Below are 23,870 nucleotides of genomic sequence, written 5' to 3'. Positions count from 1 at the left end.
AAGTTCAAAACACTAGCACTACATAAAACCAGATCTTGTCCTGTCACATCAGCTATCTGCTTCTGTTCCCTCTGCAGATAGTGTTTGTGGGCATTCTCTGTGAAATCGGAGCCAAGTTTGCCTTTCATTTTAAGGGCTCGATACAGTCTTTTCAGCCCTCCTTTTCTTCAGGGATTTTTGTAAATACTGTACTCCCTCAGCAAACTGTAACATCATCTCAGAGTCACAGGAGAAAGGAAACTAAAAGGGAGACTGTATCTTGAAGATTTTTTATATATTTATTGTATATTAGAATTTTAAGGAAGATACATAACCATCCCTTGGGTCTCTTTTGTTCATGTTCTAGCTGTGCACGCTGCCTGGAGTGCAGGTGGCCTTTTTAAAAAAATTTATTTGCACAGCTTGAAATAACATCATTGGCACTTAAAACTATCGGCAATACATTTACTGAGCACTTGCCATTAATAGCTTTGGCTTGTGTGAAGATGAGAAGTGGCGGGGGGGGGAAAGGCATACTAAAACCATTGACCATTATGGATGAGAACAGCTTAAAAGCAAAAGTTTTCAGGATAGCTTTAATCTTGCATCAAAACTGCATTTTAACTTCCAATTGTAATTAGCAGGAAAATATCAGAAAACCCCCCGGTTTCCTTGTGTGTTAATATTAAAGTTTGGCTGTTTCTGCATACCGAGGGAAGCAGCGGATAGTTGTGTTTAAGCCTTAACTCTGACGTGCGTGAGGTCTTTGCACAGTCCGGTTGCACACAGCAGGACGTTGATGGCATTCAAAATAACAGTTAAGGTCTTTAAGAAATTACAGCTTTTCTGTGATGCAGAATACATTCCTGGTAGCATTCTTTAGCTTTTATGTATTGATTAGAAAAAGAAAAAAAGTTAGTCATTCTTTCACTTTCCCTCATCAAAAGTAGCAAAGCCGATTGAACTATTCTTGAGGGAACTGGCAGCAGGTTTGAGTTTTACCCTAGAAAACATGGGAAGCATAATTTGGTGCATTACTACAGTACTATAGGAAATGAGACGGTATTTGATCCCCAAAACAAAACCAAAATATCGCCATTTATAACTTGTTGCAGCATAGACCATTCTTGTGTTATATCTGGGACTATTTTAATATCAGTAGATGATTCGATGTATTCTACTTGATAGCTGTATTTGCTATCAGAAATCAATATGTTAACATGCTTGTCGGTGAAACACAAAATATCGATTGACTCTGATAGGGTAAAAAGCAACCGTTTATCTTTGGTGAGTTCCTCTAGAGAAGGGTATCCGTCACAAGAACAGAGACAGACTTGCTCAGGGGCTGTGCTTGGTGTGCCCCCTGTGGCGTTTAGGAGGAAGGACTTGTACAGTGGCGTCATCATCATTTCTCTTCTATATTTAAAATCAGTTCCTACCCATGAGGATGCTGTCTTAACAAGGAAGTTGAAATGCCAGTAAAATTGGATGCCTGGCTGTGCATTGCCTGGCAGTATTTTCTTCAAGGGCTGTGATGGAGTAGGAAAATCGAAATTCTGCAGTTGAGGGGTCCAAGTTCTGTGTTGTGGTTTGAGCTTCCTCTTTCATTAATGCAGGTCAGAGCTAGCTGTAAATTGTAGTTGGCTAATAAATCTGTCTCTAATGATCTGTCTTCCGCTGAAATTTGGGGACAGAGAGAGGGAGCGTATGTATTTGTACATCGGTAAAACATCACATAGGTTGGCAAAGTCTCCTGCAAGTTATAAGGTGCAACTCTGACCACATCAGAGTCTTGTTTACCATCAGGGCCACCTCTGCTTACGTATATACTAGAGACAGCTGCATGTATGCATTGCTTTTACTAGGTAGCTCTGTGTATGTATATTTTTCTCTCCTCTCATACCACTCAAACGTGCACAAGGTTTGCTATGGCATTATTCTTCTTTCTTTCCTAGAAAGGGGAAATAAAAGCGACCAAACGAGAACTGTGAAAAGAAACTAAAAATCTCCAACCCTATTTTATTGCAGGATGATGAAATCAATCAGCAGAGCCAGTTGGCTGAAAAACTAAAGCAACAAATGTTGGATCAAGAGGAGGTAAAAACCTAAACAAATAAAAAAAAACCCTTACGTTTTGCTTATGAGACCCTTGTTTAGTAATTCTGTCACAGTTGTTGGCTAGGTATGTTTATATCAACCAGCTAAAATTCAATAGGTAAGAGAAACCTGTGTGACAGCTAGGTTTAAACTTCAAATTTCACAGTATCCTCAGAAGAGCATTAAGCCTTGATAACTCCTTATAATAGCACACCCTCCTGCTGGGAAGTGATGCTGGAGATACCAAGGTAGGAGCGTGGCCAGTATTTTTCACTTCCAATGTGTTTTTCAATATGTCTGTATCCTTTCAGGTATCCAGACGCTATATAGACTGTAGGTAGTCAACAGATTTCCTAGTTTGACAGTATAAAAATTACTCCTGGTAATAAATTACTCGTGTTCATTATTTTGGCATGGGCAATTAGAGGCAGTAGTGAGAGAAATCTGTGAGACTGGAGAAATTGATTATTGGTGCTGCCAAAGATTTGCTTTAAAATCTTGGATTACTGACTTTAAACATTTTATTTCATTGTTTCTGTCCATAAAATGAATGTTTGTTGTTTTTAAAATGGGGAATATGATCACTAAATTTACGGTCAAGTCATTTCCTTACCTGTCATTTGTTTACGAGAGGTAGCATTTTACATGAAGATATAAAATCTGGCAATAACACCAAATTGCCAAGTTCCCCAAATGTTGCTGTGATATTTCTTAGATGATGGTTTTATGCTGGTTTTCAAACTGCAGGAAACTGGAGGAGGACCATTCAGACCAAGAATATAATCCTGGCGTGGGAGTTCACCCGTCATTAGTGTTCCAAAGTGTTGGTCTCTTTGCGTGAAACACTGCCGTGATTCCCTAGGAGCGTGCCTCTCCCAGCTGCCTGAGCCACTTCAGCTGGAGTACAGCATTATGCTGGCCGCTTTTTTTGGGTGTGAAACCTCTCTTGTAATTGAAAAATGATTCTGTCCATGCCTTAATCCTTAATCAAGCCCTCAGAAAGGGTTTCCAAGGTTTGGCTCCTTAGCAGGGAGAGAACAATGTATGAAAACGTCTGCTACTCATCCCTCACGACTTACCTGCCACCTTTGGTGGCAGTTCCTCCCTGAAGGAATTACCGCCTTTATTTTAGTCCATGATTAAGCTCTTCATTCACTTGCCGCAACTTTCTTTTGATTACTCTGTATTACGTGCTACCCATGTCTGTGGCTATACAAATGTAAAAGAATTTTATGCATTCTCAGCAACATTATTTTCTGATGTGTGTTATTTACGCCATCTCACTTCTCCCATCTTTTTGACATCAGTGTTCTCATCTAAAGCTTATTTTTCCCTCATGGTTTTTCTTGTGTCTTATTTTTTCCTCACGGTTTTTCTTGTGTCTTATTTTTTGGGTGATGTGCATTCCTTTCTTTGTCTTAGATATTTGGGAGCAGGCTGTATGCTGGCTTAGTCCCCACCCTCGGTGTGTTTCATACTCAGTATTACCTCTGGAAGAGGAATCAACTTTTCAGTGGTCTCTAATCCTTGCCTTACAGACCACTTTCTCCCCTTTTTTGCACATGTTCTAGTCTAGCTTTGCTCACTTACTGAAGTCTCTGCAGCTGATGTTGGCACCACTTGTTCAGAAGGTTTAGCTGGTTCATCCAAGAAGCTTATCTATCTCTTACCTCTGAAAGCTAATTCGATATTTTTATTTTTTTCTTTTAGGGAATTGAATTAATTTTTCAAGGTTTTGTCTTCCACATAGAAGCTTCACCTGCGCTGTGGGAGCGATCTACCTGTTCTGTCTTAGAGCCTGTGATTAGCTCCGTGATAGATGTGCTGCAGAGCAGCTGCCTCAATCTGCTTCCCCCTAATTAACCAGAGTACTTTTTTCTGCTTGATTAAGCTAGCAGGTTAATTAGAAATCTAAGGCCTGCCACAGATGGCATTGTGCTGATACTGGTATCTTTTGGTACCTTTTCACTGCTGGCTGTTTCTTAGGGTGTGTGTTTTGGGGGGATTCTGAATCTTCCTCCCTTGCATCTCGCGTGCTGTGAACAGATCCACAAAGTGCTGCGGCCATCGTCTCCTTCCCTTTGTTTACAACTGATCGGTATAATGTGTTATTAATAGCTTTTTAAAATCTTGGTATATTTTTCCACATTGTATCAAGAATCTTCTGGGGAGCTGTGTTTATGCTCTAGGTGGTATATAACACTTCCCTTTACTTGAAGTCACAGTAATATTCACGCAGAAATTTTCTTAAGTAAATGTAAATAATAGTTCCATCTGTGTTTAGTAGAAAGATTATTTTAAGCTATTTTGTTGTTTAAATATTTACATGCCATCTGGCTTTGGCAATTCAGTGGGTTTTTCCGTAACGTGAGTGCACTTCTGAGGCTGCAGCATTACCAGCGAGATAAATTTCCCTTACATCTGAATCCTCTCTTCGCCACTTTGGGCACGTGCCAGTGTCTGAAGCTGCCTGGTTGGTTTCCTATTTCCCATTAGCATGCTGAGCCAAAAAAAAGCAGTCTTCTCTGACATTTCTCCTTCTAGGCGGCCCGTTTGGGAGAGATGTTTCTGTTTAGTTTGGGGTCTCACACTCAACTTCTTCAAGGCCTGGGAGCCAGTGGGCAGTGGTGGGACAGGTCAGGAGAAGTCCACCCAGCACGCTTGAGTAGCGCAGGTTTTGTTCTACTGTCCCAGAAAGCTGCAGTACAGTAATATTATACTAATCTGTACACAGGAAGGCTTGGAAATAAGTGAGTTCTGTGCATGAGTGTCCAATCTTTGCTCCTAGGGTGACCTGTGAGCATGAATGCCTTCTTGTATCTCATGCACTAAATTAGATATGTTACTGCTCTATATTTTATGGTTTTATGCTATGTAAGGCCTGATTTTGTTATTCTTCTCAAAAGTACATTACTAGCAATACAAGGTAGGTGGCACCTTTTATTTATTTTCACTTCGTTCTGCAGTACGGTACTGCTGTTGAGTCTGGTTTTGTGCTAAGAAGCCAATAGCTGAATTTTTGAGACTTTAACATCTGAATGAAGATGGAGTGGTGCAAGGGCAAGGGAGAGGACTGTGCAACTGACCTCTTACAATCAGCTCTGTCACCGAAACTTTAGCATCTCTCCTAGTAGCATGCAAGGAGTAAATTTAATAAGTTTTACAAATTGGAAATACTCACTGGTATACGTGAAGTCTGTATTTTCTTCTTTAGTTAGTATTTTGCCTCAGCAAATAGGAGCAGCTAATCTGTCTTCAGCATCATGCTTCAGTTGGAAACTAAGAATAATCATCATAGGTTTGCTTATCAAAATATTCCTCTAGTGCCACAAGATCTTTGAGGCTGCCTCAGAGAGCCCTTTTGCTTGGTTCAGTTCAAAGCTGTGATTCTGTGTTTAAACATTTTACTTTGTGGTATTTTTTTGGTCCTAGCTGCAGCATTGGATTGAGGGCAGAGAATTTATTTGGAGCTATGATGCTGTTTAAAATAAGTTTCTCTGCCTCAGTCTCGTGTCATAATAGGTTGTGATTAAGATTTTTCTTTTCATTGAAGTCCAGAGCCTTTTTTGCTTCCTTCAAATACATTTATGCTGAAACTGATGCTGTTTCTGGTAGAGTAGCAGGATTTCTGCTCTCTTGCTTTCTCTCTCGTACAGAAACACTTGCGTGCTCACGCTTTCTTTCTCTCTTTGTCTGTTCTTGCCCTTTTCAGTGTTGTCTGTGAATGAGTTCTTGGGTGACTTAATGCTTCTGTGATATCTGGTTTCCAGCTTTTGGCCTCCACTAGGAGAGACTATGAGAAGATTCAAGAGGAGCTGACCCGTCTTCAGATTGAGAACGAAGCAGCAAAAGACGAAGTGAAAGAGGTCCTTCAAGCCCTGGAAGAATTAGCTGTCAATTATGACCAGAAATCCCAAGAAGTGGAGGACAAAACAAGAGCCAACGAGCAGCTGGCTGACGAGCTGGCACAGAAGAGTGTAAGAGCAAGCGGTTCATAGTGCTGGTTCCCTCCTTGCCCCCTAACTCTCCGCTCCCCTAAAGATTTCCATAGGGGTTCCCAGATAACTGCTAGCCTATGCCATTTCAGGACTCTTTCAGATACTGCTGCCAAGTCTGTTGTTATGTAGTTTAAAAATGGGAGTAGCAGGGAAGCTGTTAAAAGATCCATATTTGCTGATGCTACCCTCTCTCTTCTATCTTAATTAAATGATAAAATGAAGGCAATTCAGAAACTGCTCTATGGAAGCTGATGGCAGATTGTGGCTCTGTTGCAACCTCTGTATTTTACACACCACGGCAGCAACTGAACTGAATGTGAGAACTGGCCATTCTGTGTTTTGGTTATTTAAAAACTGTATTATGCCAAGAAAGATGTGAAAATCTGCTTTATGCAAATTGCAGCGTTTTATGTTTTTTCTGGACTCTACGCTGTGGAGCAGGAATTTTGTACAGTCAGGAGATCTTAAGGAAGGAATCAGAAAATGTGATGTGTGCTGAGCTTGAGGAAAAAATCTGATCTGAGAAAAATCAAGATTGGCTTACTAGCTTAATACGTCCTTGTTCTTTAATTCATTACACAAAGTGAGGAAGCTGTTGTTAACAGGTCTGTTTTCATGGAAGACTTCGTTATCCACCTCAGTAAAACAGATTACTGTGAAATCCATTTGAGAAAAATTGAGTTTTATATCCTTCTATACCTGTTTCTCTGTGATTAACCTTCTTTGACATGTATTATGCAAATAAGATTCTTAGAGGATTTACTACATTTAATAGATCTAAAGTAGCCTTGTTAGCAAGTGAGTTGTGAAAGTGGATTACGGCAAGGTGGAATTGTACGTGTCAGTACATTGATCCAGGAGGCACGTTCAGGAAGATACAAGACAATACCATGTAACCTAGATACTGGAGAAGAACTGATGCCCAGGCTGCGGAGGGGAGGGTAACTTTTGCTTTTAAACCTTTTCAGAGTGCCCTGACAGCAACCCAGCGGGAGCTGGGCCAGTTGCAGGAGCTCAGTAACCATCAGAAGAAGAGAGCTACAGAAATCTTGAACTTGCTGCTTAAGGACCTGGGAGAGATCGGAGGAATCATTGGTACTAACGATGTTAAAACAGTAAGTTGGCAATCTTTATTGCTTGCCCCCCACACCTCCTGCAACATAAAAATACTTGACGTGGAATATGTGTGATGCAGCAGTCCTTCTCCCAGGATGCTGCCGTTGAAATCCTGGCTGGAGCACAGAGTAAAATACTGAAGAGATCTTTGTCTGGGTCAGAGATGGTCAGTGTCTGTGCACACAATTACCGCTTTTATTCCCGGCTCAGTGTTTGGGGCCAGACTAATGCAGCCCATCTGTGTGTTGATGCATTTATTAATGGGGGGGACAGAGCTCCCCCCAAAACAATACACACGTAGCCCTGCTCCTTCGTTAGCTGGCATGACCCAGTATTCCCAGAATCTGAAGAATCTTTATTGCTGAGATTTGGCTTCTGGGTGGCTACCTTTTTGTTTGAAGCTTGTCCTAAAACTGTTGTGTAGCTGAAGGTGAACAGCTCTTAAAGCCAGAGGTCTGTACTGACGGCTGTCCAGGGCACCTGAATGGAAAGATCTGCATGGAAATTGTGTTTTCTGCATTCTGGTGTTTATTTCTTTTCAACAGTGGCTGCCTTCTTCACAGCCCACGCTTCCGTGTGTGTTTCTGAACACAAGATGCTTTAAAATTACTGATTTCCAGCACTGGCAAATACCACATAAATAATTACATGACAGTAGCACCCGCTTAACTTTTGTGTATTGACTAATGACCTTTATAGAGGAAAAAATTGCAGAGGATCATTCTCCTCTGAAGAAAGAAGGTAAGAAGGGGAGTGAAGGTGATTAAAGCAGCAGAAGCCTTAGTATCTGAACGTGCCTGGAGATGGTGCAAATTTTGGTCAGCTTTGCTTTGAAATTTGCCTTCTGTCTGGCTCTTGGGTTTACAGATACAGTAGAGGAGGTAGCTACTCATTTTGTCACACTTCTCCTGTTGTAGGTGAGCAAAATGCTAAATCTCGGCAAAGATATTTGTAGGGTCATTGCTAAATTTCCGTCTCTGATGGAAACTTTGCATGGCCTGGAAAACCTTCCTGGTGATATTAATGCCATCTTATCTGGCCATTTAAAACCACGTGAAAAAGAGCAATTGCTAAAACTGGATAAGAAATTAATTTTCAAGATGTACGTAAATTCCTTGCAAGGCACTCCATTTTCTTGCTTTTAGTTCACTTCTCAGTTTTTGAGCAATGAACTTCCCTGAACGTTCAAAGCTAAAAGGGAGTATGTGTGGCTGGAGTGCTTTGAGTTGACTCTGAGAGTTGTTGATATCCTGCTAAAGCCCCCCTAGACCAAGAGATGCTCCAGCCCGCTCTTCCTGCAGAGGACACGATCCCTGTTGTCTGATGTGGTTATGCAATTGTCAGGACCGCAAGACCAGACTTTGCTAGATGTTACAGCAACCTCTGGTGGCCATCGTAATAGGAACTGTAAGAGGAAATCTGTGAAAATGGAGGCAGAGGCTGTTTGATACAAATTTTTATAGTAACTAAGATGTCAGCATTTTACAGGACAGCTGTCAGTGTAAATAAGGCCAGATTGAGCAGCTTCTAGAAGAATAATTTCAAATTTGTTGGCAATTAGCATCTTCTCAGAGTGTGTCTAATTTCAGACCAGACTGAGAGTTTTGGAAGCAGTTGCGTTTTTTAGCCTGTTGGGAGAAGATAGAGCGCATGTTACCTTCCCCTTGGCGGTGCTGGGAAAAAGGTGAAAAGCAGATGAAGTTGCTAGCCTTATGCTCGCTCAAGGAGAACCTTCACAGCTCGTCAGTGGGTTACACAAATTAAGTAGTTAAAGAAAAATCATGAAGAGAAAGACATACAAATAAAAGGCACCACATTAAACCAGGGAAGGAAATGATGTATAAATAGAATGATATTAATATTTAGAGACGAGAGCGATTACTTTTCTCTTGCCAGGTGAGATTTGCAGACCCATGTCTGTCTGGCAGCTCCTTATTGAAGAAGCACAACCCTTCAAGAGGAGAATTCTTTAAGGAGTACTTTGAAAATGCTCTTCAGCTTTTAGCCGTTTGAAAGAAGGAAAATTTCCTGTGCTGGTGATATCGGAAGGTTTCTCCAAAATATGCCTTTGCCATGATGGCGGGCTTGATTACTTTAGATGTTGAACCACTAAATTGATGAAGCACACTGTGAGCGCAAGCCTTAATTTCTCACTTTTGTGGCTTTTCAGTGAAGATTGTAAGAAATGGAGTGGTATAACGTGTTTAAAGGTGACCTGAAGGTCTGTGGGTACTCCTTGAGGGCTGCTGTGCTTTCACAGAGGCTTCCTAGCTCTAGACAAGAGTTTCACAGCAGGAAGACTGCTTTATGTTGACTTACCTGTAAGAACCACACCTTCAAGATCGCAATCTTGTGTGTGTTTAGTTAGCAGATGTGAACGGGGTGATTGAGGAGGAGTTCACCATGGCACGGCTTTACATCAGCAAGATGAAGTCTGAGGTGAAGTCTCTGGTGAACCGCAGCAAGCAGTTGGAGAGCGCCCAGATAGACTCCAACAGGAAGATGAACGCCAGCGAGAGGGAGCTTGCAGCTTGCCAGCTCCTCATTTCACAAGTACGTTTGTTCCTTCCTTGTCCCTTTGCAGCAAGGTTTGATGACTTTCTCAGCCTCCTTCCTCATGAAATGTGTGTGCTAGGAGTGAGAAATGAGACTTAAGGGAGCAGAGTGGTGTTTCTCTTGTCTGTTTTGTTGGTTTTTCTCTCTTCTCCCGTTCCTCCCCCTCAATGTTTTTCAGCACATTCTGTGGTGAGATCGTGTCCTGCTGTAGATCTCAAAATGTGTTCTGTGGCATAATACAGAAGATCCTCCTCAGAGTGATTTCTTCAGCATGGATTTGTGTCTTGTGCCTTCACTTTAAAAGCAACCCGAGAAAGGAAGCAGTGATTGTATGGTTCACTAGCAAAACATTTGGAGAGCCCCCCTTACCTGGTCTGTCAGTACGCCACCAAGATATATTAAATAATACATTATGGAAAACATTACTATATGAGATAGAAATCCAGATGGTAGGAGGGCTTCACAGTGGGTAGCAGCTACGAGTAGTGATGCTTGCTGCAGCCTGCTGCAGGAGAGGGAGCTAACTGCTTTGACATGCTCAACTGCTTTGAAGTGGACGTGTGAAGGGAGGAGATGAAATACAATAAACCGTATTTCATTTTTTACCAGTTAGTCTAAGAAAACCTGGAGAAAGGATAGCCTCTTGTCTTGCAGCAGGATGTCTTTATTAAGTTCTACTTAATAAAGCTGTAGCTGGAAGCATGCATCTTAGTATTACAGGGAGGCTGGAGTCCTGAGGCTATTGGCTGTCCAGAAATGTTAAGTAAAAACTATACTTTTCATCCTGTCTTAAAGCAGACCCTGGGCTGGCAGGGCCACTGAAGGAAGCCATCCTGCCAACCTATGCTGCTCCCTTTCCTTGGGAACTGGCATTAGTAAAGCAGATTAAGGCTTGACTCGCAAAGCAGCTGTATGCGTGCTTCTGCTGGCAGGAGAGGAGCAGGAACGCAGAGCTGGGAACAGGGGTCTCGGCAGTGGGTGGTGGGACAGCCTCTTTCAGCCGTGGCGTTGGCTTACGCTGACCCGGTGAAGGAGTGAGCGGAAGGCAGCCCAGCTGCCTCTGTGGGGTTGGTGTTTGTCCACACTGCGGTCACACTGGAATCCCAGAGAGCCTCAGTGCTCTCAGCTTGTCACAAGCATGACCTAACTGTTGCCCTCAGTACCTCTTTACAGACAGGAGGCTGGAGGTTTAGGATTTGAGAGACTTGTCCAAGTACTGTATGTTCATGTGGTGAAGAAACTAAGCAGAAATACTCTTAAGCAGGTGATCACCTTGCCTTGGCATTTTGGAGGTTCTACAACTGGGTGCATATTGAGACCCATCTGTGGGAAGAAACTGGGTGCTGTTATACTCAAAATGTTGTTAATGGGCAAATGCACCTTATCTATAAAGCCACCAAGTTAAAAAGCAGCAAAGCAAAGTGGCAAGGCAGGTCAGGAAGAGCTCAGAGAGAGCCTGACAAGCCTCAGTCCTGAGGCCTTGCAAACTCAGTACAAAGCTGGTGGCCCGTCACTACCAATGGCCATGCCGGGTCACAGGGCTGCACAGTTACAGTGTTAAGCTGATCCATAAAATGGCGCATCACCGCTGCGTACTGTACCAAGAGTCTCCGTTTTGGAGCCGGAACATTTGGAGCCAAGCTGGGTGCTGACTAAATTTCTTGTCAGGTTTAGGAATCTGTTGGAAGACTTACTGCCCAAAGCGTGCAGCTCGGGCATGCCCCTTCCCTTCCTGGAGACCTTGGGGCCAGGAGGGTCTGAACTATTTTAGTTGCTGCTAAGGATTACTCCTCTCTAAGTCTCATCTTTACAGTGGCACCAACCCAGCAGCCTCGGCCCCTCTCTGCCAAGATGAACTTTAAAAACAGTGAACCACAAATGCTTCAGTGGCCTTATTAATAGGATGTCATAATTCCTAGACAGTATCTTAATTTTACCCCCAAATTAGGAGATTTTAATTTGATTTTTGGTATTTTCAGTACATTCTTCGCTATTTTCTATTTAAACATAAGCCCTTCTAGCTCAAAAGGATGTTAGAGAGAAACAAATCATCAGGATGGCTGGTGAAAGTTGATCTGAGCTTCTGCAGGTTGAAGCATCCAGGAAGCCACCTCAGAAGCCCAGTGTTCAACTGGTTTTAGAAAGCTGCTGCTGTTTGTTTAACACCAAGTCATGAGCTTCCCCTGACGTTTTGGAATTACCATCTGCACTGTTAAGTATATGTCTTGGGGTACTAAGTGTGACCTTTAAAAATGCAGTCTGTTTTGGTCCATTAGCTCCTTCTCAGATCTTTTGCTGTATTTTCTCCTAGTCATCAGCTCTGGATGTGGAGAGCTTTCTATTTTTCCTCCTTTATGAGGACAGTACCTGAATTTGTAGGTAACAAGCTGTGGTACTCACATCTCATTGCTATTCCCCATGTCTTTAAAGCATGAAGCAAAGATCAAGTCCCTTACAGACTACATGCAAAATATGGAGCAGAAGAGAAGGCAGCTGGAAGAGTCACAGGACTCTCTCAATGAAGAACTTGCCAAGTTACGTGCTCAAGGTACAACGCTGGGTCTTGTGGTCATCATTTCTTTTACCGACTGTATCTTAGAAAATTCAGTATTGGCTGAAGTATCGTATGTAGAGTAGTCCTACAACGTTTTAGTGTCTGCTTAGTATTTTGCGGTGAAGACATGAAACTGTGATTCAGAATATTTAACACGTTGCACTTCCTTGTAGTACATTACACTTCAGATAAAACCAGAATTACCCCTTTCAGCCTAGTCCTTTCACAAAATACAGAGAACTTTAATTTTTGAAAAGAATCAAAAACTTTATGACAAGCTTTATCTTGTGCTTTTAATGATGTGAGAAATTAAAAATACCCCAAATACTTCAGCTAAACAGCACCAGTCAATCTTGCTAAATCTCTACTCCGTAAAATTCTTGGATATCTCTCTAATTTCAGTTGTCCCTGTGGCAAATGCCCTGCCCCATTCAAAAGGAAGCTGCTTCCCTCACGATCGATAAAACATGTGTCTTTTCTAGCTCCTATGTAGGATCCAGCTGACTTAATTTTGAGAATTGCTGGTTTTTCCCCTTCTGATTTAATGTGGAAAATGCATATCAAAAGCAGTTGTTCTAGCATTGCTAAGCTCCTAGTTTACGTATAATTACAATGTGACCTAGTAGCCTTAACATTATTCTGGATTTCTGCACAAGGGATCTTTTCTCACTTTGGGAGCAGCAGGTGGTGACAAGATTTTTTTTTTTTTTTTTTTTTTTTTTTTAAGCATCTCCTGCATTTTTTTAGAATAGAATTTTTATTCCATCTCCTGATCTTCCTACCCCACTCCTAAGAAATGACCTGGTTCCAGAGGCCACCATTTCCCAGCAGAAAGTGCAAGGGGACAGGGAGGATTGTGATATGTGGGGTTATAAGGAGACAAGGGTAGGTTGGAAAGGTGCTGGGTAGGCTGAAAACAATGTGGACTGTGAGTAAAGGAAAAGGGGGTTTGGGCAGCATGGTCACAGTTTGGATACTGCAAGCCGTGGCTGTTTCTGCCCCTCCAAAGCTGCCTCCCCTGATCCCGCTGCCCCCTGCAAAAAGAGGAACTGTTGATTTTGGTTTGGTTTTTTTTTTTAAATGGCTGGACGTAGCATGTCCTGGAACTGTGCGGTTAATTCTCAACTGTCTCCAACTTTAAACAGAAAAAATGCACGAAGTCAGTTTCAAGGATAAGGAGAAGGAGCATCTCACCCGGCTTCAGGATGCAGAGGAGATGAAGGTAGTGTGGCGGGCGGCAATTGTAGAGGGCATTTCTCAGTGAGCTCGTTTGTTAAGCTGATAATTAGGGTGTAATTTTTTCTTCCTGTACACAGTGTGTGCTTTTAGAACACACTTTTAGCCTCTGTCAGAATTGCCAGCTTCTGTTAGAAAACCTGACCTCATGTAACTGAGTGACCTTTGCAATTTGAAATTAGAGAACTTGCTAGTACTGAGGTGGTTGACCAGATTATGGAAAAAAGCAAGCTGTAGCCTGAATATCTGAGATGAGCGCATTTTCTGAGACCAGTTTGTAAGCTGAGCCAACATCAAAGAGTAGAGAGGTTCAGTGGACTGGTTTTGCTGAATTGGACGTGCCTGGGTTCCTCAAATCACACGAATGGAAGGCTGAAATATAAGAGCCAGTATATTGCGCCCATAGTTGAGAACGGTTTTGTTATATGTGATTGAAAAAAGACACCGATTCACCTCTGTGTTACTCTAATTTTTTGCCAGTGCAACTCTGCTGAAAGTCAATTTACTAAGTAGTGAATCAGGCTACCAGGGTTAATGTAATTTAGGTACTAAAATTTTATTAAAAAAAAGAGTCCGGACCACTTACCCAAATCATTTGGCAAGAATTCTGACTATCTCCTAGAAATAATAATGAAATACAAGCCAGTTTTCTGGTATTTTCTTCTTCCTTTGGAATGAAAAGAAGAAATGCGAGGCAGTAATGCGCGAGTTGTGTTTCTGATGGAGTTGCAAACTGCATAAAAGGAAAAATTAATTTTACAAGGATAGTGATAGAGGTTTGTCAGCTTCAGAACTGTAACCTCCATTATAAAAAAGTTACAGTTATTAAAACAGTTGTACAGTTATTCCTTACAGTTGGAAGAAAAAAGCAAATCCTTTATTAGCCTTCTAAAGGGATGCATTGAGGATTTTTTACTACTCGAGATATATCTAATCCTGGAATTTCAACAAGGCCATGGATGAACAATTTTCAGAGGGGGAGGGCGTTTCGGGTTTTACTTCTGTCACAGGTATAGCTTTGGGGGTGTGTGAATGAACAGGTGAAATACTAGAGGACTGGTAAGAACAGTGTCATTCTCGGCACTTGATGTGCTAAGACCCCGGGTTCACATGGAGTAGTTTTTGCAAGAAAATGAGTAGAAATTGGTGTACGTCTGTGGCTAAAAACTGTCTGAATGAAACGCTTAGTTGAGTAGATGCACAGTTGTGCAGTCGTAGAAAGATCTCCCATGCAGATTCCTGAATTAACCTGATTTGATAAGCTTCACTCAAATCCAGAAAGACGGGTTGATTTAGCTGACCCGTAAGAAGGAAGCTTAGCTGTGTTACTCGACTTCTGGTTCATGTATGGCTCTGGTTTTTGCACGCTGCAGAAGGCACTGGAGCAGCAGATGGAGAGTCACAGGGAAGCCCACCAGAAGCAGCTGTCCAGGCTGAGGGATGAAATTGAAGAGAAGCAGAAAATAATCGATGAAATCAGGGAGTATGTTCACGCGCTCCGTCACTTTCTCTGTTCCTGTCCTGTTCTGTGACACTGTAGGGATGTTTTGGGGTCGGTTTTGTTAGTTTTAACTGATGTCTATATATTGCGGTGTCTTACAGAAAGTAGCGTCCTTACATGCAATGGCCAACCCTCTAATTATTTTGCACAGTGGATTATAGTTCCTAGTTCTTTATTGTGGAGCTTTAACAAGTCCATAAAAATATAGAAAGGAAAAAGAAAGAATAATGTTACGCCTGCAGGTCAGGAGGTAAGAGGAGCTTGGAGGAGAACAGATTTTAAAAGATAAAGGTTTTGAGGGCCTCTTACAGCAACTAGTCCTGCCACAGATTTTCTGAGAGTCTGGGTGGCTTGAATGTGTCCCATTTTCACACCCTTAATATTTCTTCCTGACACAGCAACGTAACTCTGTTAGCCTCTCCAGCACTTGAAAAACACAGTTCTTTGCTCCTGTACTCTTCTTTTTGTCCATGTTCATAAAATCTAGGCAATCCTGATGTAGTGTTCATTCTTTCATCCTATTTATTGTGTGGCCAAAGACTAATAATAGAGAAATGAGGAACATGAGGAAGCAGGACAGAAAGATTGCAAGAACAGTTTGTGTCCTTTAAGTCAAAGGAAGCAAGCCACTGAATTTAATTCTCCAATATTTTTAAATATCGTTCTTCAGATTCTTTATGCTTAATTTCTTTCAGAATTTTTCAGTAGAGTTACAGCTTTAGTTTCTCTGTCTAACCCCATTTTGTTTATGGAGATTTACCCACCCTTGTTTATGGGGTTCAGGAGTGAGCTGTACTGACTTTTTCTTTTGCATTCCAGTATGAATCAGAAGCTGCAACTGGAACAAGAGAAACTGAGTGCTGATTATGATAAATTAAAAATTGAGGACCAGGAAAGAGAAATGAAACTGGAAAATCTCATGTAAGTCAACAGTTTTCTCATCTGGTGACCTTGAATATCGTGTCTTTTAACGTGTCCGCAGGAAATGTCCTAGTGAGAAGCATTTGTGTTGAAATATTCACGCTGAAAATATAATTTCAGTAACAAAGCCAACATGCAGTGCTAATGTATGATTACCAATTACTCCGTATTTTTATATCATAGGGTTTTTAATAGCGGATTTGATACTTGCCAAAAAAGATTTTTTTAGAGCTCTGATTTTATGAAATATCACAGCGAGTGCTAAATCCCTCATTCCTTAATGCATGACAAAAACAAACAAGAAAGAAGGTGCGGGTTTGGGGTGGGTTTTGGGGTTTTTTTTGGTTTTGTTTTTTTTAAGCAATAATCAGACATCTGAGTAAAAGCCTTTCCTGGAAATGAGAGGGAAAAATTTCACGTGTGGACGCAAAAAATGGAGATGGTGGCTCAGCCATTCTGTGTGAGAAAGCTGCATATTTGGGACAGTCAAAAGCGTAATTACAGATGTGAAGAGATGTACAATTTGCTCACATCTGCAGATGTTCTACTCAAACTGAATGTTGATTGATTCTCTTCTGTCTTGTATGACTTCAACATTTTTGATTTTTGTTTACTGTTGTGATCTTTCTAGACTGCTTAATGATAAAAGGGAACAAGCAAGAGAAGATCTTAAGGGGCTGGAGGAAACAGTGGTATGTCTTAATTACACTTTATTCAGCGTTTTTTCCCCCTAGGTCTTCATCACTGATGTGTTACCAAAACACTTGCATCTGTGCCCAAGAAAATGACCAATTTATATCATAATAGGCTAAATCTGTGCATTTTGCCAAATCATGAAATTGAATTTTAAAATTCAAGATTAAATGCTGTTATTATTTCTTCCTGTGAATAAGCTGTCACTGTTAACGTGTACTGGTACTCTGTTTCACTGTCCTTGTTCCTTTACGTCAGCTGGAATAAGCAGGGTCCTGAGCAGCGTAGCTACAGCTAGGTGATACGTACCTGCCTCCAGCTTGAGCAGTGCAACAGCTTACGAAGAAATCTGATATTGTTCATGCAATGTTAAAAATGCAGTCTATGGTGGATGGCTTCAGGCTTGAAGCTGTTGCCGCACAGTTTTGTTGGAGGCTACATTCTTATCTGTAAAATCTGCAAGCCTTCTCAAAGATCTCAGAAGTTGGTCAAAACCACAGCTGTTTTAGGAGCATCATATAGTGATTTTTGGTAATGTTAATATGGTTATTAACTCAAACCCAGGATTTTCTCCTCTGCGTGATGCTTTAAAAATTAAGCTTATAGTGGCCTCAGGATCAGTTGGAGTTCATGACTGAAGCTGAACTATTTGGGTCCTTTCAGCTTTGGCTCCTGATGGCTCCCCAGATGTAAGCCCTGTTAAAATAAATTCATGTGAGGGACAGATTTAAGATTTAACCAACCTTTCTGGTATGAAACTGTACTCGTCAGATACTTAGAGAGCTTGCATGTAGACTTGATTTGCCCTGTACGCCGAATGAGTAAGGCAGCTGGAAATCAGAGTTAGGTGGTATGATGGCATCAGCTTGCAGTAACCCAGATGGTATTTTTAAAATTTTTGAATAAACATCTTTGAATTATCTTACATGAAAATTTTATGCACTTTGTTAGAGTTTTAATAATTACTGCAGCAGGAATGAAAAATCAAGCATAGTGCATTACAGGAAAACACGAGCCATCAAAGGCCAAACGGTGGCTCGTCCCTGCCCAGTGGTATGGGGAGGCATCAGGCTCCGTGGGCACTGCGTGTCGTTTGGATGATTACTTTGAGGAGAAAGGGATGAAGAACAGTTTTCGTGGGCCCACAGCTGCACACGGTGCCTCTTCTGGGTACCACATCACTCATACATAAACAGGCTGTGCTTGTAACGTGTGGTTTCTAGTAGTCCATGAAGGAAGTTTCTCCTTTTTGGTTTCTAGTCGGTTTTGCCTTTTTCTTTGGAGAGAGAAAGAGAAAAAATTCAAGTTCAAAAGCTTGTAGTCATGGTGGAGCTTATTGAGCAATTAATTTAAATTCCAGTATGTGAGTGGATAAGCACAAAACAGAAAAGCTAAGGTTGCTCTTACCAACTTTGGAAAGACAGTTCTCTTCAGTACGGCTTTGGTGCAGTACGGGGTTGGGGTGATCTGCCTATCCACACAGTTTCCTTTCCTGCAAATGGACTAGTGCTTCCGTCCTTCTGCGAGTAGGTGCAGGGTTGCCACTTCTTGTGTCACACCTCCAGTCTGGAGTAAGGTGATTATTTCGCTGAGCCTGAGAAGTTGATGCATATAAAAAAAAAAAAAAGGCTGGGAAAGCCTGGATTTTTGCCAATACTTAAAAAGCACTTAAGATGTCTTAAATGCCTGTGAGTAAGCATTCAGAGCAGGCCAATGCGTTTGCTAGAGAGTGAATCCAGAGCTCTTTCATGTCGCTAGATGTGTGTGGCCAATTTGTGAGACTTCAGCTTTCTGCTGTTGTTTCCCCACGCCCTAAGACAGAGTCAACATATTTTCAGAAGTAGCTTTGGTGTGGTGAACACCTTGGGAGGTGCAAGAGCTCTTCAGTGCGGAACAGTGTGGGCACTGCCTTTCTGTCAGCTGCGTATACCTAGAGGCAGGTACATCTCTATAAGTAAATCATAGAATCATTTAGGTTGGAAAGACCTTTAAGATCATCTAGTCCAACCATTAACCTAACATTACCAAGTCCACCGCTAAACCAATTAAGGGGAGAGTAATAATTAATTTCATGTTTCCTGGCTTGGTGGCATGAAGAAATCACAATAAAGTCGTATTGCCTACTCAAATCTGAAGAGATTTTTTTACCCGAGAGTATCTACTATGTCTTACTGGTTTGTGGTTTGTTTTTTTTTTTTTTTTTTCTTTTTAAATTATTTTGATTCCAGGCAAGAGAACTTCAGACTCTTCACAACCTACGCAAACTGTTTGTGCAAGATCTCACCACCCGCGTTAAAAAAGTAAGACTACACTCTTCTAAACCAAAGTAGTATCTTTTTTGCAGTATTCTTGTGATTTGCTGGAAGCCTTTAGTGCATGTTGTTACAAAATGGGTTATTGTCTTTTTCAATAACAGTGAGTAGTAAGATTAAAACTGTTCTGATGTTTATTAGCTTTTATTTGGTCCTAATTTGTTAAGGACAACTCTTGGTAGTTAAGTGAAATGAACCAATCCAGTTCGGTTCCGTTACAAAATTCTCAAAGATGGTATTAATGGGTACCAGAAATTATTCAATATGACTTGCGCTAGCTTATGCTACACTGAATGCTGCGGTCCTTTCTTTCTATGGGCTTGTGACTAGTCAGCCTTTTCCTGGCAAAATTATTCTTTGGCAGAAATGAATGTATCTTAAACTGTTGAAGAGGAGTCAGAAGCTGCATAAATAGTCGAAGGCTTCGCAATGCTTTTCGGTCCTTAGAGTAGTTTTGGGGAAGAGTTTTTATGCTTTTTTTTTTTTCAGTGGAAAACCCATATTACATAAAAATGTCTCCCAAGAGTGGAAAAAAGAGGGAAAAGGGGTTTTCCCCACTAAAATCTATGGTTTTCCTATTCAGAATCCCCCCATAATTATTCAGTAAGAATAGTTTATTTTTTGTGTAGCGGGTAATGGGGCTTTTAAATATCAAATGAACAGGTAAAATAAATTCTCTTTAATTTGGGGCTCTGGAAGACTTTTCTGCCTTTGGGAAGCTTAAACTCACAAAAGACCTGAGCTTCCTCCTGAGTTTCTGCCTGGCTTTGCTGAATGCTGCAATTCTCTGTGCAGAGCGTTGAACTTGACAGCGACGACGCAGGCGGAAGTGCTGCGCAGAAGCAGAAAATTTCCTTTCTTGAGAACAACCTGGAACAGCTTACAAAGGTTCACAAACAGGTAGGGGCTCTGCTTGCTGCCGGTGCCTAGTGACTGTTAAATCAAAACCTTTTGTGTCTTTTTCATTGATTAATAGTAATTGCCTCTGAAAACTCTGAGAGTTCTCTGAAAACAGCTGTGAGAAAAACTTTACGTGGATCACTGTTCCATAGTATTACAAATTACCTTTTTTAAAAAATTCATACATTTTTAATGTTCAAATATAATATTTGAAGGTAACATGTAGGTACAATCTGAGGAAATGGTACCTATATTCCCAACTACAGTTCTTGGCATTAGGGGTTGGTATGAGAGCTGCTCTTCCCACTACCCATACTTTTTATGAATGTGTTAAATAAGCAATTATTTTTCCTGTGAAAATAGACTCTAGCAGTTTTGGCAAGACTAATCGTCACCATATTGGTGTAATGCATAAAACCCAGAATAAAGTGTTTGTTATTACGTTGTGTGCTGATTGCTGGTTTCTAGATGGATTGTGTATCCCCAGTTTTGACTCCTGGTTTTAAAGCTGCTTAGAGGCACCCTCGGAGGTGACTTAACTGGAGTCAACCAGCAGAGTATGAAAGCAAAGAAATGCAAGGGCTGGTACCTCCCTGGGATGCTGAGGTTGGTCATTTCTGGGCATGTCCATCTCTGTCTCCTCCCTCTTTCATGGAATTCCCGTTTCCTTTGCAATTCTGCTGTTCAGAGAGACAAGGGCTACAGAGAGCCCTTCACCATCGGTATCCACCGCACAAATGCGGGGTGGAGGGGACGTGCGGTGGGCAGGTATATGTCAAGGAAAGAGCCTTACCCTCTGCTTACTGGAAGTGTGTATATGCCAATGGTGTGTGTCTATATCTGGGCAGCACCTCATTAGATAAAACTGGATCATTTCTGCCAATAAGTATGCTTCCACTCTCTTACAGATGTCAGTATTTCTGATCTGTGTGCCGCTGCTCAGGTGCGGAGCACAAAACAGTAAAGATGCTTTTGATTTCATTTGTGAATAGTGACATAACATTCTCCAGTGCAGTATTCTGAGTCTGTTGTTAGTGAGACACAGTGCTTGCCGAGATTTGCTTTATTTATTCCCGTGGAAGTGCCAAAAAAGCAAACAGTGCCGGACCGTGACAAGTGTCCGCTAAGGTTCAGTATTTTGAGATTCCCAGTGAACAGATGGTTTAAAGACCTAGTTTCTAAATGTGGAAATTGGGACATGTTAGGAGCGTTTTTCCTTTTACTGTTTTGCCTTTTTTGCACTCGTTCACACATCTCCTGGGTTTTCAGATACGGATTTTTATAGCTCTCGTTAGCGTATATTTACTCAAAACCAACTAGGAGTCCATGTCTCACAAGAAACTCAGAGAGAAAAATGACATTGGACTTGACCTGAATGTGATATCATCCTGCTCTCATTTCATATCATAACTATTTCGTAGAACAAGCGTTCAACACTTGCAGAGAAAGCACGTTGTGACAATTTTTTTTTAGCTTTGTTTGTGTTTTTCTTCTGGCACTAAGCCTGGACTAGCAGGTGTAAAACATTTTGATTGTCAAACAACGTGTGAATGTTAGTACGTGCTGTTGCTTTACTGTATTATTAATGGGGTAGTTAAACCACTTTCTTCCCTTCACTCCAGAAAAGGGAGAATCATTCCTTTGGAACAATTTTCTGTTGACTTCTAGTAGTGGTATAATCTGTTCAGTAGAAATTGTACTGGATTTTCTAAAAGTTTGCATCACCTTTTTATTCATGAAAATATCAATTCTCTATCTTGGCTATTGTTGCATGTGAAGTTAGATGCTATTCTGATAATTGATAGACCTTGCTCAGGTTCATATTTTACTGAGGAAGTGCACAAATTCAGAGTTGCATATAATCACCACATTTATAGCTACAGGCCTTAAGTGATTTCTTAGTGATGTTTGAGGCATTGAAGGTTCCGATTTTCCCATATGCTTGAGTAGGGAACAAGTAGGTAAGCATGCCATAACCAGTGGGGATGATGAATTTTTGATGATAGCCAGTGTTGTCTATAAGCCATATTTAAGCACTGCCATTTTGAAATAATGAGGTGATCAAGTATTTGTGAAATGCCGGACGTTTCTGCGTTCTGAAGAAATGCAGTTTCTGCAACACTTGCTCTTAAAGTCTAGAAAAGTGGATATCGTAGTGGCAGGGTTTGTCTGGGAGCCCTTGCCCTCCAGGATCAGGTCTGTGAAGTTTTGTTGAATGGAATAAACTCACTTGTTCTTGGATCTTTCTGGAAAATGTAAATTAATACCATACCTCAGCTAGACAAATGAACTGCATGATTAAAAATAAATCTCTCTTTGATGTAAGCTTTTTACAGCTATTTCTGGAAGAAACCTGTTTCTTTCATTCATGGTATACGAGGTGTGCGGAGGAATCGGTGATATTTTGTCTCTCCTTGCAAGAGGACCTTTCCCATAGTTTCTCATTTTTGAAACTTCTTTTCTTGCAGTTGGTACGTGATAATGCAGATCTTCGTTGTGAGCTTCCTAAGCTGGAAAAACGACTTAGAGCTACGGCAGAGAGAGTTAAGGCCCTGGAGAGCGCACTGAAGGAGGCCAAGGAGAACGCCATGCGAGACCGCAAACGGTACCAGCAGGAGGTGGATCGCATTAAGGAGGCTGTGAGAGCCAAAAACATGGCACGGAGAGCACACTCTGCTCAAATTGGTAAGGACATGGAGCTAAAGGGTTAGTGGTTGCTCACATACTTCATGGTTGGTCTGTTTGCTCATGCTTAAATGGAGAGAGCTTTGAAAGCAGCAGTCCGGGGCAAACCGCAGGGTCTGCTTCTCCTCTGCTGCACAGGAATCTTCAAAGACTTCACTTTTTAATAGAATCTGCCCCACCTAAAGTTTAAAGTGCCTCTGCTATTTAACTCGGTAAATAAATGGCATAATGGGTCTTGTGTGCCCTTCTAGTGACCCGAAAACTTGTCTCTTTAAATTAGTATCTCACTTTCTTCCTTCTCCCCCACATACTCTCCTTCTGCTTTCATTCTTTCCTTGCCTTTCTGGACCTTGACCCTTCTTCTCTTTTTCCCTGATTACTCATCCTGCGGATTTAATTTGGACCGTGTAGAGTCAAAGATCTTCCTACATAATCCAGATGCTTGATATAGCTCTGTGGCGCAATCTGAATGCGTGCATACTATCAAATGGCATTTAAGATGGGGCAGCGTTTGAAATTATTTGTTGGAATTGCTAAAGTAGAAGGATAATGTTTTGGATGGTGATGCTGATACTGGTGCATTAAAACCTGAGACAGAATTAGGCAGCACGCAATATTCCCCGCTGTATGCTACCTCTTGTAGAAAGCCATTGACAGCTTTGTCTCCGCATCTTCTGGGATGATACAAATGGTCAAATTGGATGTAGAAGGTACATCACTGACCACCAAGCGGGTCCTGACTTCCCTCTGTTGTACAGACAGTCCGTAATCTTTGCCGAGATGGGGGGTGTGCATGGGATGGGTAAATGGCTCTGTCACAAGCAGAAAATGGATGTATTTGTTGTTGGCCGAGGTAAGGGAACGTTGTGTTCCGCAGAGCTAGATTACAGGCTACTCTGCCAAGCACGGCTCCTTGTTTGGCAACAGGGGGGTTTGTAGTAGAGGAGAAGGTGAGGTAGAAAACCTTGTGTGAAAGCTAAATGTCTCGTTTGGTTTCCTATTTTCACTCTGCAGCCAAGCCCATCCGCCCTGGTCATTACCCAGCGTCTTCTCCGACGGCTGTCCATGCCATCCGAGGGGGAGGGATGTCAAACTCCAGCTACTATCACAACACCAAATAGACGAGAAGTAAGACCAAAGTAACTTACTCATCTGCTCTTTCGCTGGTCGCCCAGTTTCCTTATATTTCAGTCTTGCTTTTAGAAGACCCACAGTATTTTTTTTCTAGTTTTAGTAGGAGTTGTTTGCTGGTAATTTAAATGTGAAAATTAGTAATTTAAGTGAGGAGTGCCTTGTTAGAATGCTTTGCAAGCTGCTGATGA

At 41.5% G+C, this 23,870-nt stretch overlaps 1 protein-coding gene across 4 annotated transcripts in view; it reads left to right on the top strand.

The window, feature by feature from the left end:
- KIF5C (kinesin family member 5C) overlaps window positions 1-23,669 on the top strand; it is an 81,155-nt gene extending 57,486 nt beyond the window's left edge. For 2 of the 4 annotated variants that reach the window (XM_075711600.1, XM_075711598.1), the window contains 13 exons: window positions 2,008-2,076; window positions 5,847-6,053; window positions 7,043-7,193; window positions 9,559-9,743; window positions 12,177-12,294; window positions 13,446-13,522; window positions 14,910-15,019; window positions 15,857-15,958; window positions 16,590-16,650; window positions 18,880-18,951; window positions 19,759-19,863; window positions 22,332-22,548; window positions 23,563-23,669. In XM_075711600.1, coding sequence (XP_075567715.1) covers window positions 2,008-2,076; window positions 5,847-6,053; window positions 7,043-7,193; window positions 9,559-9,743; window positions 12,177-12,294; window positions 13,446-13,522; window positions 14,910-15,019; window positions 15,857-15,958; window positions 16,590-16,650; window positions 18,880-18,951; window positions 19,759-19,863; window positions 22,332-22,548; window positions 23,563-23,669 — 1,581 coding nt within the window. Of the gene's footprint in view, window positions 1-2,007; window positions 2,077-5,846; window positions 6,054-7,042; window positions 7,194-9,554; window positions 9,744-12,176; window positions 12,295-13,445; window positions 13,523-14,909; window positions 15,020-15,856; window positions 15,959-16,589; window positions 16,651-18,879; window positions 18,952-19,758; window positions 19,864-22,331; window positions 22,549-23,562 lie in introns of all 4 variants that reach the window. The other 2 variants (XM_075711597.1, XM_075711599.1) reach the window with 2 other exon arrangements.
- Window positions 23,670-23,870: the final 201 nt, after the last annotated feature.

The sequence above is a fragment of the Pelecanus crispus genome, chromosome 5, assembly GCF_030463565.1.
Source record: "Pelecanus crispus isolate bPelCri1 chromosome 5, bPelCri1.pri, whole genome shotgun sequence".
Classification (NCBI taxonomy): domain Eukaryota; kingdom Metazoa; phylum Chordata; class Aves; order Pelecaniformes; family Pelecanidae; genus Pelecanus; species Pelecanus crispus.
The sequence above is the reverse complement of the archived record's forward strand: the minus strand, read 5'-3'. Positions and strand labels throughout refer to the sequence as shown.